At 38.5% G+C, this 16,747-nt stretch overlaps 1 protein-coding gene across 2 annotated transcripts in view; it reads right to left on the minus strand.

Annotated features, from left to right (window-relative positions):
- VEZT (vezatin, adherens junctions transmembrane protein) overlaps window positions 1-16,747 on the minus strand; it is an 87,441-nt gene that overhangs the window by 17,832 nt on the left and 52,862 nt on the right. For both annotated transcript variants that reach the window (XM_053585588.1, XM_053585589.1), the window contains 5 exons: window positions 15,427-15,602; window positions 11,249-11,524; window positions 8,024-8,161; window positions 2,559-2,706; window positions 1,480-1,811 (listed from right to left, as the gene is read on the minus strand). In XM_053585588.1, the coding sequence (XP_053441563.1) occupies window positions 1,480-1,811; window positions 2,559-2,706; window positions 8,024-8,161; window positions 11,249-11,524; window positions 15,427-15,602 (1,070 nt within the window). The remainder of the gene's footprint in view (window positions 1-1,479; window positions 1,812-2,558; window positions 2,707-8,023; window positions 8,162-11,248; window positions 11,525-15,426; window positions 15,603-16,747) is intronic.

Consider the following 16,747-nt stretch of genomic DNA (forward strand, 5'->3'; position numbering starts at 1 on the left):
TGAGCATTCACCTGCTTTCTCAGACCAGCAGCTACACACCAGTGGACACCAGCACTTCACAGTCTCTTCATTTTCCCTGTGCCCTAACCTTTATAGCAGCCTTTTATCTACCTGTCTCAGACCTCGAACTGATGGTTGAAAACATAACTTCTCGGGTGGCGCCTGTAGCTCAGTGAGCAGGGCGCCGGCCCCATATACCGAGGGTGGCAGGTTCAAACCCAGCCCCGGCAACAAAAAAATAGCTGGGCGTTGTGGCGGGCGCCTGTAGTCCCAGCCAATTGGGAGGCTGAGGCAGGAGAATCGCCTAAGCCCAGGAGTTGGAGGTTGCTGTGAGCCGTGTGACGCCATGGCACTCTACTGAGGGCAATAAAGTGAAACTCTGTCTCTACAAAAAATAAAATAAAATAAAAAAAGAAAAGAAAACATAACTTCTCTTTTTTTTTTTGTGGTTTTTGGCCGGGGCTGGGTTTGAACCTGCCACCTCCGGCATATGGGACCAGCATCCTACTCCTTGAGCCACAGGCGCCGCCCCATAACTTCTCAAAACGTCTTTCTGACCTTAAGTTCCTATCCTTGTATGTTTTATTCATTCCAATGAAACTGGCCTTTTGATGTTACTGATGTGTCAAGTCCTTTTTACCCATTTTCTTATCTGATAAAATTAATTACTGTCTTCCCCCTTCTACTTCTTGCCGGGTACTGGTCAAGCAAGTACATCAGCTACAATCTTATCAGCTAATTAAATTCCTATGACCTTCCTGATTATTAACTCATGAACCCAACCATTATTTGATCAAGTCCACTATACTATAAATATTTAACTATTAGAGACAAATTTCACTGGAAATGATAGTATTCAATTATATACCTTGACTCCGTTTTTAAACTTGAAAATTTCCATGTAGAAACACATAAAAATGGTATTTTTAATTGATAAAGGTATATCACAGTAGTATATAAAAATATAAACTATAGACCCTACATTTTACTATTCAAGTGAGGCCACAAAGCTTGTCTTATACTACAAAAAAAATTCCAGATCTGCTATAATTTATTTAGAAAAACAGTAATATATTATTTTTCAATTATATATAATAATGCCTCTTATAATGGTCCAATGCAGGCAGATATTTTTCTGAGACTCTAAGTTCCTGTGTAAGAGCCTCACCTTAAGATAGTTTAAAGAAGCTTATTCTTCATAACCATCTCCATTTCAGTTCTCAAAGAGAATGACCACTACCTGCTTTTGTCCTGTCTTTCTAGATTTTCTGCTGAAATCAGGAAAAGTGAGAACTATAAATAACTCCCTCAACTTACAATACTTACAAATCATTGTTTCTCTGCTACATTTGCAGCTATAAATCACCCTGCTTGCTGCATGTCTCGATTTTGTTTCTTTTCTCTACCGACTACTACAACTATACAAGAATAAAAGTTGCTAATGACAGGGACATTTCCTTACATAGCTCCTAAACTTACTCATTTAGTAAAGCTTTCAGATGGAGCTGCAAGCTGCGCACTGCTGTGTGAACGTTACTCAGTTCTCTTGACTTCTGCTGAGTTTTGGATAGACGCTGGGGTACTGACTGGTGCTGAGTTTCAAAGTACCGATAGAACTCATAGCTGCGCTTCAGCTCTTCCAAACAGGCAGAGTGCGCGTGAGGTAGGCCTTGAGTCACGTCAGATAAGATGCAATGAGGCAGAAGTGCGGGAGTAAGGAGGGGTCCAGCAGGTGAATTGGCTGTAGAAAGTAACAGGGCTAACCGTCTGAAGAACTCTGAACTCTGGGCCACCCAGAGTTGGAACAAAACCTAGCATAGAGACAAAAGAACTAGATCAATAAAAAACAGTGGTCAGCATTCAAAACAAACTATAAATTTGTTTATCTTAGCTTCTTAAAGCTTTCAATTTATCCTAAATAAGAGTATGGCCGAGCTTGAACTAACTCTAAGGTCAGCCAAGAATGTTATATCAAATTATGTCGTCATGGCACATGAGAACTTCTCATCCCAATAGAACAGGTAACAACAATATATAATTTAGTACAGTTCTACCCTAGCTGGAAAGTGATGATGGAATGAGATACATTTCTTAGAAATGAATCTTCATTTATGGATTATTTAAAATTTTTTTCACATAGGAGAAAAAAGACAGTAGGACCAATGGATATATTAATATACAAATCCAAATAAATGAGTCACTGATAGATACGGAGTTTAGGGTTCAAAACTAGACCATTATCTTGGCCTAGCAATGATCTAAAAAATTAATATAAAAATCAATACAAGAGTGATCATACTCTAGAGAGACCCTATAAATCCAGGCAGCAAAGCATTTCTTCAGATACAGTCTCATTCAAGATGAGGATAATATCCCCAAACAATGTAGTATGAACAACAGCTAGCAGATAGTCAGAAGAAGATAGAATCACTTTGGATAATTTAGATTCTAATTATTTACAACCACAGAACAGGTACGGCATTTACATTCAGAAAACCCAGGCACCATCCAAGTGCATCTATCTTTTCTTCAGCCCTTCCCTTATGCATCTTGATTACCTTCAATGCAGGCAGGCTGAAGCCATCTGTAAAGTTATGTGCTTCTTCTTCTGAAATCTGCTCTTCACTAAGTCCAAGGCCCAGCTCCTTAAAAGGCACCACACAGATGTAGTTGGTTACATTGTCACTCTCAGAGTTCAGGGGGTAGGTTAAATTAGGTTAAGGCAATCAACAAAGCCTTTCATCAGAGCAGAAAAGTACAGTAAAACCTCCTTCAATTACATTTACTAATCTTTATTCTGAATTTTTTCATGAGATTTACAGAAATCAGGTTTTATTTATTTATTATTATTATTATTTTTTTAAAGACAGAGTCTCACCCCATCATCCCCGGTAGAGTGCCATGGCGTCACAGCTCACAGCAACCTCCAACTCCTGGGCCTAGGTGATTCTCCTGCCTCAACCTCCCGAGCAGCTGGGACTATAGGTGCCTGCCAGAATGCCCAGCCATTTTTTTGTTGCCGTTTGGCCGGGGCTGGGCTTGAATCCACCACCCTCCATATTTGGGGCCAGCACCCTTCCCACTGAGCCACAGGAGCCACCCAGAAATAAGTTTTTAAACAGAAATTAATCTTAAAATCTAATATATTAACATAAACACCTCAAATATCTCATAGGATACTTGCAAAGGCAATTTCTTTATGTCTAAAGAATGAAAAGTTCCACTCTTCAAAATTACTAAAATTACTAATGTGCTAATTTAGTTATTTTTGACACCTACCTTTTGAAACTGAATTTTGTACTTAACTGCATCATAGGCAGGGAAGCTGCAGGCTTGGGCCACATGTGGCCTCTGGATCCTTGAGTGTGGCTTTTTGACTGAATCCAGGTTTTACAGAACAAAGCCTATTAATAAAGAAATCTGTTCTGTGAAGTCTGGAATTGGTTGAAGCGCCGCACTTGGGGATCTGAAGGGCCACATGTGGCCTTGAAGGCTCAGGCTGAACATTATTTAAAATACACAGACTACTAATGTAAGTGGCACTTAGCCTGCTCTTTATAGGTTGTCTGACATAAGACTACTATTATGGCTCAGCGCCCGTAGCTCAGTGGTTACGAGCTGGCCATATACACTGAGGCAGGCACATTTGGACCCGGTCCGGGCCTGCTAAATAGCAATGACAGCTGCAGCAAAGAAATAGCTGGGCGTTGTGGTGGGTGCCTATAGTCCCAGCTACTTGAGAGGTTGAGACAAGAGAATCGCTTGAGCCCAAGAGTTAGAGGTTGCTGTGAGCTGTGATGCCACAGCACTCTACCAAGGGTGACATAGTAAGACTATGTCTCAAAAAAACAAAAACAAAAAACAACAGACTACTATTATGTTTCCTCTGTCCTTTTCCTTATGGACTCATCAATTAATATCAATAAAAATTACTTTTCTTTTTAATTGTATTTGTAAAGAACTACATCCATACAATTCTTGATATGGGAACAGCTTTGCATTTCTACCGCATTCCTATTTTGTTACACTGTAATAATTTTTTGATACAGTGCTAGATTAAATCTATAAACATTCTATTTAAATATATCTCCATTTGTAAGACTGATCTATAGATTTTATTCTTTGTAATAATTTTTTTTTTTTTTTTGAGACAGAGTCTCACTTGGTTGCCCTCGATAGAGTGCCATGGGGTCGCAGCTCATAGCAACCTCAAATTCTTGGGCTGAGCAATCCTCTTGCCTCCGCCTCCTGAGTAGCTGGGACTACAGGTGCCCACCACAATGCCCAGATAGGTTTTTTTCCTTTCTATTTTTAGTACAGGTGAGGTCTCGCTCTTGTTTAGAACTCCTAAATTCAAGCAATCTATTTGCTTCAGCCTCCCAAAGTGCTAGGATTACAGGAGTGATGTAATCATTTTTTTCTTTTTTTAGATAGAGTCTCACTCTATTGCCCTAGCCTAGAGTACTGTGGCATCGAACTAGCTCACAGCAACCTCAAACTCATAGGTTTGATCGATCCTCCTGTCTCAGCTTCCCTAGTAGCTGGGATTACAGGCACCGGCCACAACATCTGGCTAATTGTTCTATTTTTAGCAGAGATAGGGTCTTATTTGCTCAGGGTGCTCTTAAACTTCTGAATCAAGGGATCCTCCCTCCTTGGAGTCTCAGAGGGCTAGGATTACAGGTGTGAGCCACTGCACTGCTTGGCTCTTATAACATACTTTTTGATGTGGGATTATAGTATTTTCATGCATTATATAACATAGGGAAGATTTCTAGTATCTTCCCTATGTTATATAATGCATGAAAAATTCTGAATTTTTTTTTTTTAACTACCTGGACCTGCTAGTTAAAAATTTTTATTGAATTAGTTTTTGAATAGGTAATATATTCACAGGATTCAAAATTCCTGAGCTTCCCCTATCCAAAGGCAAAGACAATCCTTGTTCTTAGCATCTTGTGCACCCCTCAAGATATTTCATGCATATATTCATAAAAGCAAGTCCAAAAGTAAATGTGTGTGTATCTGGAGATAAGTAGGTATGTATACACTTAAACAGGCAAACATATACACATGTATTCATCCATGCATAAATACAGTCACTTTTATATACAAACAGAAAGGTATTATACTGACCTGTGTAAATTCCCTGAGAACAAGAATATCATTTCTTATAATTTTATTTTTCACTTAATATAACTTGGAGATCACTCCATACTAGTGCATCAAGAACTCTGTCGATAATTTTTTAAATTTTGCATATTTTCCATTGTTGACATATAACCAGGTACTTTCTTTTTTAAATAGAATATTAAAAAATAACTTCATGTTTTAAAATTATTATTGGGTCAATTTTACAGATTTGTATTTTGATCAATGAACCATTTCTCATACATTTTCAAAGTCAATGCCACCAGGTTGCATATACTATCCCCTTATAGAGTCATGTCTTTCACCTCCATGGTTACACTGCATTCTCATTACTAATCTTGTATATCTCTGCTCTTCTCTTTGATCAGGCATGTGAGAGTTGACATATCACATCAGTCTTTTGAAATGGTTGGTGGATTCTTTTTTACTTTAATTCCTTAAGTTTCATGTAGGGAAAATACGATCTGAATCTCATTTACACTCCAAGCCCCAACCCACTGTGCTTCAGTCGTGATGGTCTTCTTTGTGCACTCTAATCATGCTAAGTTCATTCCTGCCACAGGATCTTCATACTTGCTAGTCTAACGGACACTTTCCCTGATCTTTCTCATCATTCAAATCTCAGTTTAAATGACAGCTCTTCAGAGAGGCTTTCCCCTACCATTTAATCAAAAGGCTTTGGTTCTTTTTTCTTTATACCAATTATTTTATATGAAAATCTCATTTGTTCCTTTCTATTTTTTTTAATTTTTAAAAATATTTATTTATTTATTGAGACAGTCTCTCATTTCTTAGCCCACAGTAGAGTGCTGTGGTGTCACAGCTCACAGCAACCTCAAACTCTTGGGTTCAAGTGATTCTCTTCCTCAGCCTCTCAAGTAGCTGGGACTATAGGCACCCACTACAACACTCGGCTATTTTTAGAGATGGGTCTCATTTTTGCTCAGGCTGGTCTCCAACTCTTGAGCTCAAGCAATCCACTTGCCTCGGCCTCCCAGCATGCTATGATTACAGGTGTGAGCCACCATGCCCAGCCTCATGTGTTCATTTTTAATTGATTGCCTCGTCCACTAGAAGGTAAATTCCCTGAGAACAAGAATATCATCTATTTTGTTTGCTGCCCTAGTTTCTAAAAAAGGTGACTGGCACATATCTGCAGTCTTTATTAGGCTACCTCCCTCTGACTCCCTACCCCACACTAAACTGTAAGCTCCATGGGCAGGGACCGTGTCTACTTTATTTAACACTGCCTACCCTAGTGATTAGCACATTGCCTGGCCCATCGTGATTCACCGTATAACTACGTGCAGTTCACATGCCACACTGTCACATCTCTATTTCTTTCCATATGTTTTTGCTTCTTTCTGCCTGGAATGCAGACTCTTATAATCCTCATGACCAATTCCTACTTGTTTTTGAGGCTCAACTCAGATGTCACCACCTAGAAAGCCTTTTTTGACCCCATAAGCCCAGTATATTCCCCTGCTGTCTTGGAAGGTACTCTGGGCATTTATTTACATTGTATTATGGTAGCTGACTTACCCAGTCATCCCCATAGTATTTCAAAATGGGTAGTGCGTGTTTTTACTCGGTCTTCCTAGCACCTAGAAGAATGGTTGACCCTTAGTAGACAGGCATTTAGGAAATAGGGGAACAAATGGACATTAAATGAAAATTAAAATGCTGCTTTCCATTTCCAAAGAGGTAGTCTAATATAGAATATATATATATATATATATATATGGAAAAGGTTTTAAGTCATAAGTCCTACAGCTAAGACAGAACCTATTACTCATTGTATGACACTGAGTAAGTCACTTAACCTCTATTTAGTTTTCTCATAAAGTGGAGAAAAGAGAATCTAGTGAGGAAGAGGATATATGTATAAAGATACAATAAAAGATAAAATTCTGTAAAATTTAAGTATTATATTTATCAGTGCAATACTACCCAACATACTAAAGATACAGTCTTTTTGACTTCCATTTACTCATAATTTAATTTTTATTCTCTTTACTAAAACAAAGATCTTATAGATCTTTGGCTAATAGAACTAATTTACTGATTTAGTAAATTGAAATGACAGACTTACTGTTAGGTGGTCCTTGAGTGCTTACTACATACTAGATATCACTTTATATGCATAATTTCATTTGATTTTAACAAAATCGCAGTGAGGAAATTTATTATTGCCATTTTAAAGATAAGTAAAGTAAGGTTCAGAAAGGTTAGGAACCTTGCTTAAGGTCAGTTTGGCAATAATTGATACAGCCAAAATTTGAACTTAGCCAATCTGCCCCTACAATCTGCCTGGATTTTTTTTTTCTTATTTCTTGAAAAGGGACGAATTTCATTTTTCCAGTTTATTATCATGTCATAATGCAAATTTGCCATGTCTAGAATTTTTTTTAAGTGTCAGACTTGGCCAGGTTCATGCCTGGAATCCCAGTACTTAGGGAAGCCAAGGTAAGAGGATCACGTAAAGCCCAGGAAATCAAGGTTAGAGTGACCTGTGATCATACCACTGCACTCTAGCCTGGAAGGCAGAGTGAGACCCTGGCTCTAAAAACAAAAACAAAAGTCATACTAGTGAAGCCAGGCTTTTCTGACTTTATTCTTTGGACCAATAAAGAAAGGGAATTAAGTTTTTCCTTATTAAAAATGAGCGACATAACAGCAGAACTCTTTTCCTGCCTGTTATTATCATTCCCCCAAAATGCATTTCCAGTTTTAAAATAAAAGTGATAATGGGAATTAGCTTCAAAATAGGCAATCTCAATTTATGGTCAACATTTATAGGATGCAACTATCATATCTACATTCAGGACTCTGGAAACACTGCTTATTCTCATGTATAGATAGAAAAGGATATCTTTTCAGCATACATAGGGTAGCGAGCCTTGCTGCTTGAAAGTTGGCTCTTGCAGTTCTGTAGACAGCTTTCCGGAGACCAAGGAGATGCTGACTGGGATGCTGTCCAGCTTTATTAAATGGGCAAGCAGCACTGACCCTGTCAAGCAAACTTGAAAAGTAAAATGTGATACAACTGTACAGGTGTCCTAAAGTTTTTGTTTACTAAATTGACAATTCTATTAAAGTTAGAAAACAAATTCCTTTCTTATGATTTTCATTAGAAAATGATTATAAGTATGCTAACTCAGGTCTCATAAAATAGTAATTTCTGTGATATATATATAGCTATCAGAAAAAAGACAAATAAAAACACGTAAAAGACAAATAAAATCTCAAATAAAGGCTTCCTCTGATGTGGAGAAAGAAGGAATTTTAGTAGGATATAACCAAAACATAGAAATATTTATGTAAGAATTTGCATCTTTTTTACATAGACACTTTATCTGCTAAAATATACTAAAGTAGAAATATTTTACATTCACTTTTCAAAAAAATCTATATTTGTAGGAAGTATAGAGGCCTTAATTATAAACACTTTCACATTCTTAATATACATCTATATATGTTCACTCATCATACTTCGTCACTTGTACAGAAAAAATACTATATAGAAATACATTCTGTACATTCATGAAAGTAGGGCAAAATTACTTACCCACCTGCTGCCACTGGCACTTACCTACTTAAAATGAAGTAGGGGACGCGGAAAGATAACAGGACCAGTGGCCAACAGGGGAATGCAAGTAAAAAGGCAAAGTAAGGGTTACTACACAGTAGCATAGCTACTCTCAAAACTGTTCAAGAGGAAGCACAATTCATGGCATTTCCTATAAGATGACTGGGGACTACCTATTTGTAACAATGACATATAATGTACTATGTTCTACAACTGAAAACAGGCATGATTAAATAACACATAGTTATCAGATAATAGTTTTTTTACCTAACAATTAACCTTTCCCAATAGTAAAACAAAACATTCGCATTTGTAAATTTGCCACTATAACCACAAGCCCATAAATAAGACATCTAACTCAAAACTTTAAAAATGATAAACTAAACTAAAATATATCCAGGCATTAAACATCTACAAAAAGGCCAAGCATAGTAGCTCACACCTACAATCTAGCATTTTGAAAGGCTGAAGTGGGATCACTTGAGGCCAGCCTGGGCAACAGAACAAAACCCTGCCTCTTAAAAAAAAAAATCTAGGGCAGCGCCTGTGGCTCAGTGAGTAGGGTGCTGGTCCCATATACTGAGGGTAGTGGGTTCAAACCCAGCCCTAGCCAAACTGCAACAACAACAACAACAAAATAGCCAGGCACTGTGGTAGGCGCCTGTAGTCCCAGCTATTCGGGAGGCTGAGGCAAGAGAATCGCCTAAACCCAGGAGTTGGAGGATGCTGTGATCTGTGACGCCATAGCACTCTACTGAGGGTGATAAAGTGAGACTCTGTCTCTAAAAAAGAAAAAAAAAAATCTATAAAAAGTAGAGGATGATGACTACAATTTTATTTTAAAACAAGGGAATAAAGGCAAAAAAGGCATTAAATTTTTGCTAAAGAGGACAAATTAAGGCAAAAGTAAACAGCATTTATTTCAATATATGATGCTACTGCTTGTGTTCCATTTTATCAAATTGGCTTTAAAAACTGAAAATATTTCTAAAAAATTATGATCTAATTTTTTTAACCCATTATCCAATTAGATAAAGACAAATGAAGCACAATTTCTTCTAACATTTCACCTGCCTGTCTGCCATCAGAATGGGTAGAAGGCATAACCTGAAGGGGCATCATGTCTAACTGGACATCATCTCTGCCTGCCCATTCCACACGTCTGGGTAAAGGGTGGAAAATCACAAAATACACAGAATCTTTGGACACATAGCCACTTTCCTTAACCAGTCAGTCCTCTCAATAAAATGAAAAGGAGCTATTACTTACTTTAAATGTCATTTTTTAACTTTTTAAATGTGATACTCAACTTAAAATTGCCATCTCTATAAATAAGCAGTAGGCTTAAAGTAATGGAAGGACAAATACCATCAGATATGAAGGATTATTATACTTTGAGCAGAAAGAGAAGTTATAAAATCCCTCTTAACGTCCTGGGATTGCTGTGTAGAACACAACAGCGTGAAAACCAAAACGACTACAGGAGCTTATTCCACTCTTCTGTTCCACAAGTTTCCAGAAACAGCACTTACGCCAAGATTATGTAAGTAGTTCTAGAACTAAGCAGAGTGAAGGATGAGATGACTACTAGAGGTTCTTCACTCCCCCATTTCGTGATTTTTCAAATAAAACCAATTAAGAGCAAAGATTATTCTTTACTGTATACTTACTTTCTCTCATCTACAGATTGCAAACTTAAGTTACATAAATTATTAAATATAGCAAAGTACAACTGTCATCTGTTGTACCTAATGTTTAGCAGACAGCCTAGTACACTGGAAATGGGCTTTCGAGTCTGGTGAAATGGACTTCAATAGAAGTGCTCTACCACTTATAATTGTGCCGTTAAATGTATGAAAAAGTGACTAGCACAGTGTATGAAACATAGTTAGTGCTCAGAAATGTAGCTTCCCTTTAAGAATAGCTTAAATAGCCAGCATATCCTGTTGCTTGTATACCTACATCTAGACTAGTGAATTTTAATTTCCCAAAGCAATGTGAAACATCACAATTTGCATGACATTCTGAGAGTTATCAATGCTATAACATCTGCTAATATTTGCCTGAGGAGTTTTAGGGATACATGTCAAGATTTTTCAAAATGAATTTATGTCAAATACATCCATGATTTAAACTGGGGAAAGAAGGCATTTGACAGGGAGGAAAGGAAGGAAGCATGACTGGGTAACTACTGCACGTGAGGTTCAATGCTAGGCAGTCTCCATACGTCATCTCATATAATCACATGGTACTATACAGAAATAATCATGATTCTCAAAGTACTTTGGTTTCTCCAAGTAGATAAACAATATCATACCACATATTAATCTAGCACATAATGTATTTAACCCTTTACTTAGCAGTTAATAAACTTTAAGTGCTAAAAAGAAATCCACGTTTTTCCTATAAATGCAATAAGAAAATGAAAGTAGGTAATAAATATCAAAGTCTTTTAACTATGTAGTAGACAAGATTCATTTAAAAATTAAAATAAAAAAATGAACTCACAGTGTAAATCCTCTGGAAATTACTTCAGTTTCTTGAATGAGACGTAAAGCTTTTCTCACAAGGTTAGTAAAAGCACGGCTATTTGCTGCCATATCTTCCAAATGAACATTATATGTTTTTAGGCTCATTTGTAGTTTGGCTGTCCTCCAGAATCTCAAAGCTCTTATGATCAGATATACAAATAGAATCACTCCCCATACCAGCCAGGAAGATACAATCCAGCAAGTGGGAAACATAAGAAGCAAACTAATGAAGGCAAATAGCACTGAGACATCCCTAGGAACAGAGAAACCAACAAAATGATATCCATCAGATTAGTCAAAGAAAGGTGAGTTACTTTCATCAGCAAAAACAAGGATAAATTTAGGTTTACTAAAATAAATAAAATGCCAGCTTCTTTGCAAAGCGTAACTTAAAAAAATATAACATTTAAGAAGGTAATGTGAAAATATATACCAACTAGACAGTGGGCTTGGTACTAAAATTTAAGCTGATAAATTTAGGTAAAGGACATTTGAAATAGTTGTCTTCTGGAATCAGGTAGAGATGATTTCACAAAAGAAATTCAGAAGTCACGCCTCTGTAGGTGGGGACCAAAAAAAGGCCTCTATACTTTCTAAAGGTATATATTACACAAAGAGTCTGCAGCTAGAAATAGATAAAATCAAAACTCATTAGCTCAGTCCACAAGACCTCTCAAAAGCTGGCCCAGCCAGACACGGTGCTTATGCCTATAATCCCAGTACTTTGGAAGGCTAAGGCAGGAGGATAACTTTAGGATAGCAGTTCAAGACCAGCCTGGGCAACTTAAAAGATCCTGTCTGTAAAAATATATCTATATATTTTTTAATTAGCCAAGCATGGTGGTGGGGGCCTGTAGTCTCAGCTACTTGGGAGGCTGAGGCAGGAGGATCACACAAGCCCAGGAGTTAGAGGCTACAGTTAACTATAATTGTGCCACAAAATTTTGGCCTGGGTGACAACTTAACAAGACCCTGTCACTTTAAAAAGAAACAAAAAGCTTGGCCAAACCATGCCTTACGTTAATTCTGAATCCTAGCCTCCAGGTGTTATAAACCAGGATAGGACATCTCTTCCCCTTCCTCCTTTTTGTCTGGTATCATCCTGTATTTCGTACAAAATCCTACTTCTTCAAACTCTCCTCTGATAACGCCTGGTGAGGATTTTACCAAAAGCATAAGTGGTTTCCTCTAATTCTAATCAGCCTCTCCTCTGTGACCTCAAAACTATTGTTACCTTTCTTTTATATGACAAATCTATTAATAAAAATGATGACGATCCATGAAAAATAATAGTATTTTCTGGTTATTTTAAACAAAAAGATATGGAATTTTTAACCTCATAGGCAAAGATTATAGATTTTAAAATCCAATTGTACAAATTTAAAAGTAAAAATATCGCTTCAGAGATATTGTCGATTCCTTTTTCCTAAAATCAGATTTCATTTTTTCCAATTAGAAGTAATACACACTTGATGAGCAATTGTTTTGAATTAAGTGCTCTAATTTGGAATATATATACTTATAACAGACCATGATATGGACAAACTCTGTACTTTTGCACTGCTTTCATCACAGTAAAAATACTTATAATTTGTTTTATTCAGGTCAAGTATAAATCCAATAGACTAAAATGAGAGAGGAGTATAGGTGGGATGTATCTGAGGATAGCTCAAAAACATCAACAATATTTGAAGAGAGTTATAGTCCTACTACAAAAAAAAGTCATGTGTAATAATGTTTCTTAATAAATATTTGGCCTAGTTTCCCTTTAAATGATACTAGTAATATCATAAAGCAAAATCTCATCATACACTTTTTTTTTTTAGAGACAGAGTCTCACTTTATCACCCTCGGTAGAGTGCCATGGCGTCACAGCTCATAGCAACCTCCAACTCCTGGGCTTATGCTATTCTCTTGCCTCAGCCTCCCAAGTAGCTGGGACTACAGGCACCCGCCACAACGCCCAGCTATTTTTTTTTTTTTTTTTGCACTTTTTTGGCCAGGGCTAGGTTTGAACCTGCCACCTCTGGCATATGGGGCTGGTGCCCTACTCCGTTGAGCCACAGGCACTGCCCACGCCCGGCTATTTTTTGTTGCAGTTTGGCTGGGGCTGGGTTTCAAACAGCCATCCTCGGTATATGGGGCCAGTGCCCTACTCATTGAGCCACAGGCACTGCCCTCATCATACACTCTTATATATTAACAGTAAACTCTGAAAGCATTTACAGGTCTCATAGTTGCTTGATCCCATTTGTGGCTAAAGGAAACTTAAAAGCAAAGAAATATATTCTTTTTTTTTTTTTTATTTGTAGAGACAGAGTCTCACTTTCTGGCCCTTGGTAGAGTGCCGTGGCCTCACACAGCTCACAGCAACCTCCAACTCCTGGGCTTAAGCGATTCTCCTGCCTCAGCCTCCCGAGTAGCTGGGACTACAGGCGCCCGCCACAACGCCCGGCTATTTTTTGGTTGCAGTTTGGCCGGGGCCGGGTTTGAACCCGTCACCCTCAGTATATGGGGCCGGCGCCTTACCGACTGAGCCACAGGCGCCGCCCGGAACCATAGGTTTTAAGAATGTATTTCTTGGGCGGCGCCTGTGGCTCAGTCGGTAAGGTGCTGGCCCCATATACCGAGGGTGACGGGTTCAAACCCGGCCCCGGCCAAACTGCAACCAAAAAATAGCCGGGCGTTGTGGCGGGCGCCTGTAGTCCCAGCTACTCGGGAGGCTGAGGCAGGAGAATCGCTTAAGCCCAGGAGTTGGAGGTTGCTGTGAGCTGTGTGAGGCCACGGCACTCTACCGAGGGCCAGAAAGTGAGATTCTGCCTCTCCAAAAAAAAAAAAAACCTATGGTTCCTTCTAGCAACTCCTTAAATTCTTATATTTTTTATTTGTATTTATTTATTTTGAGACAGAGTTTCATGATGTCACCCTCAGTAGAGTGCTATGGCATCATAGCTCACAGCAACCTCAAACTCTGGGGCTTAAGTGATTCTTCTGCCTCAGCTTCCCAAACAGCTGGGACTTCAGGTGCTGGCCACAACGCCTGGCTATTTTTTTGTTGCAGTTGTCACTGTTGCTTTAGTTGGCCCAGGTTCGATCCCGCCAGCCTCTGTGTATGTGGCTGGTACACTACCCACTAAGCTATAGGCACCGCCTATAAATTCTTGTATTTTTGAAGGATAAGCTCTTTCTTCCTCATGATATTGAGTGACCAATGATCTGGAAAACACCGTACTTTGCTATGTCACAACAGAAAGCATTTGCCAGGATGATAGAAAAGACATAAACCCAGAATGCTAAGGCCGATGGATGTAACTGCCTGTATAACTTAACAGTTTGGGCAGTGAGTTAGTGCACTTCTTTATTCGTTTTTCCTTTTTCTGTCAAATTTAATAAACTTTAATAGGAAGAAGTCACCAACAATTCATTACATATAATCCTTTTTACTATTCATTTACTTGTTTTTATTTTGCTCTGTTCTATGTTCAGCCAACACAGCAAGAATCAGCTATCTACTCCTATATCTCATCCTATTCTTGGCATCTCTCTAATATGGTTTTGATAAACTCTATTCATTATAAAGAAATATAAAGAACTGGCTAGGTTTACATGCACATAGGTGTACGGGTAAGGGAGATTCTATTAGACTGTTTGTTGGGTTGCTAAGCACAGAACTAATTTTACTGAGGTGGGAGTATATAATGATATAAGCGCATATTTTTCCCAGCTTTACTTTTAAAAGGCATTTTTTTTTTTTTTGTAGAGACAGAGTCTCACTTTACTGCCCTCAGTAGAGTGCCATGGTGTCACACAGCTCACAGCAACCTCCAGCTCTTGGGCTTACGTGATTCTCTTGCCTCAGCCTCCCAAGTAGCTGGGACTATAGGTGCCAGCCACAACGCCCGGCTATTTTTTTTTTTGTTGCAGTTTGGCCGGGGCTGGGTTTGAACCCGCCACCCTCATCATATGGGGCTGGCGCCCTACTCACTGAGCCACAGGCGCCGCCCTAAAAGGCATTTTTTTAAACTTCTGGCATTGTAATGCTAACTATATGGAGTGTTGGTGCCTTTTCAGTTGATAGCATGATGGCATGACGATGGATTTCCTCTGCTAATATTCTAAGTAAGCAACCAAAGATAGATGTTTTCTGGACAGTACCAGATATTAGGGGTTGCCAGGGAGTGAAGTGTTGGCAGGTGTCCATTTCCCTGTGGTGGACTCTGCCCTGCAGACAGGATGCTGGGATCAAGTAGCTCAATCAGTTCCACATCCTCTTGTAACAAGACTTCCTGTTGCAGGATGGTGTGTAGTGAGTCCAGTCGAAATCCAATGTCCTTGCCATTAAAATACCAGAATAGAGGTGTTAATACATACATAATATTGCCTTAAATGCTATTTTCAGAATAGACTCTAAGAGAAAGACATAATAGTCCAATCTATTTTCAGTACGAGGGATAGGTTTTTATTTTCACTGTAAATGTAAAACAATGAAGATTGAGGTAGACATTATTGAGCCATCAGATGTGAAATATAAAATTTTAATAATGAGATATAGAGTAATTACAGATTAATAAGCTAATCTAGTTAAGCTTAATTAGTTAAATTGCTAGGACCTAACATGGAAGATATAATCCTATAACATAAAAAATGCCGTTCTTGAAATTCTAACAGTGTTGCCAATATTTAAGAATTGTATTAGCAGGATCAATGGCTTCTAAAAATGAACATTCAGAGATTTAAAAATACATCTTTAAGGAATGTAACACAAAATCACATTACCATTTGTATAGCACTTTATAGTTTACAAAATGCCTTCACATAGACCAGCTCATTTATTACTCCTTCTTTTCCTTCTATTCACTTATTAAGGAACATGTTCCATAAGCCAGACACCATGCTTGACACTGAAGACACAAAAACCTGTGAGTTCATGGTTTAGGCTGGCTGCAGGGCACACGACTATAATCCTGGCACTCTGGGAAGCCAAGGTGGGAGGATTGCTTGAGCTCAGAAGTTCAAGACCAGCCTGAGCAAGAGTGAGACCCCCTCTGGATCAAAAATAGAAGACATTAGCTAGGTGTGGTGGTGCACATCTGCAGTCCCAGCTACTCAGGAGGTTGAGGCAGGAGGGTCATTTGAGCCCGGCAGCTTGAGGTTGCAGTGAGCGCAGGCCATGCACCCCACCAGAGGTGACAAGAGTCAGACTCTGCCTCAAAAAAGAAAAAGTTCTTAGTGTAGAGGAGAGAACCAAAAAGTATACAGTCACAATATAATATGGAAAGAGTGTGACAAAGTACACTGAGGGTCCTATGGCTAGGCATAGGGGGACTAAACTTGTAGTGAAGTCAGAGAAAGTCTTTAGCCGGAGGTAAGACTTAAAGGATGAACAAGAACTGACCAGATGAAGGAGGTGGAAGAGTAGGTGGGAGCAGAATAAAAGCCTTTCTAATTTGGGACGGGTAAGTCATGTGATCTTGGA

The sequence above is a fragment of the Nycticebus coucang genome, chromosome 3 (assembly GCF_027406575.1).
Source record: "Nycticebus coucang isolate mNycCou1 chromosome 3, mNycCou1.pri, whole genome shotgun sequence".
NCBI classification, from domain to species: Eukaryota; Metazoa; Chordata; class Mammalia; order Primates; family Lorisidae; genus Nycticebus; species Nycticebus coucang.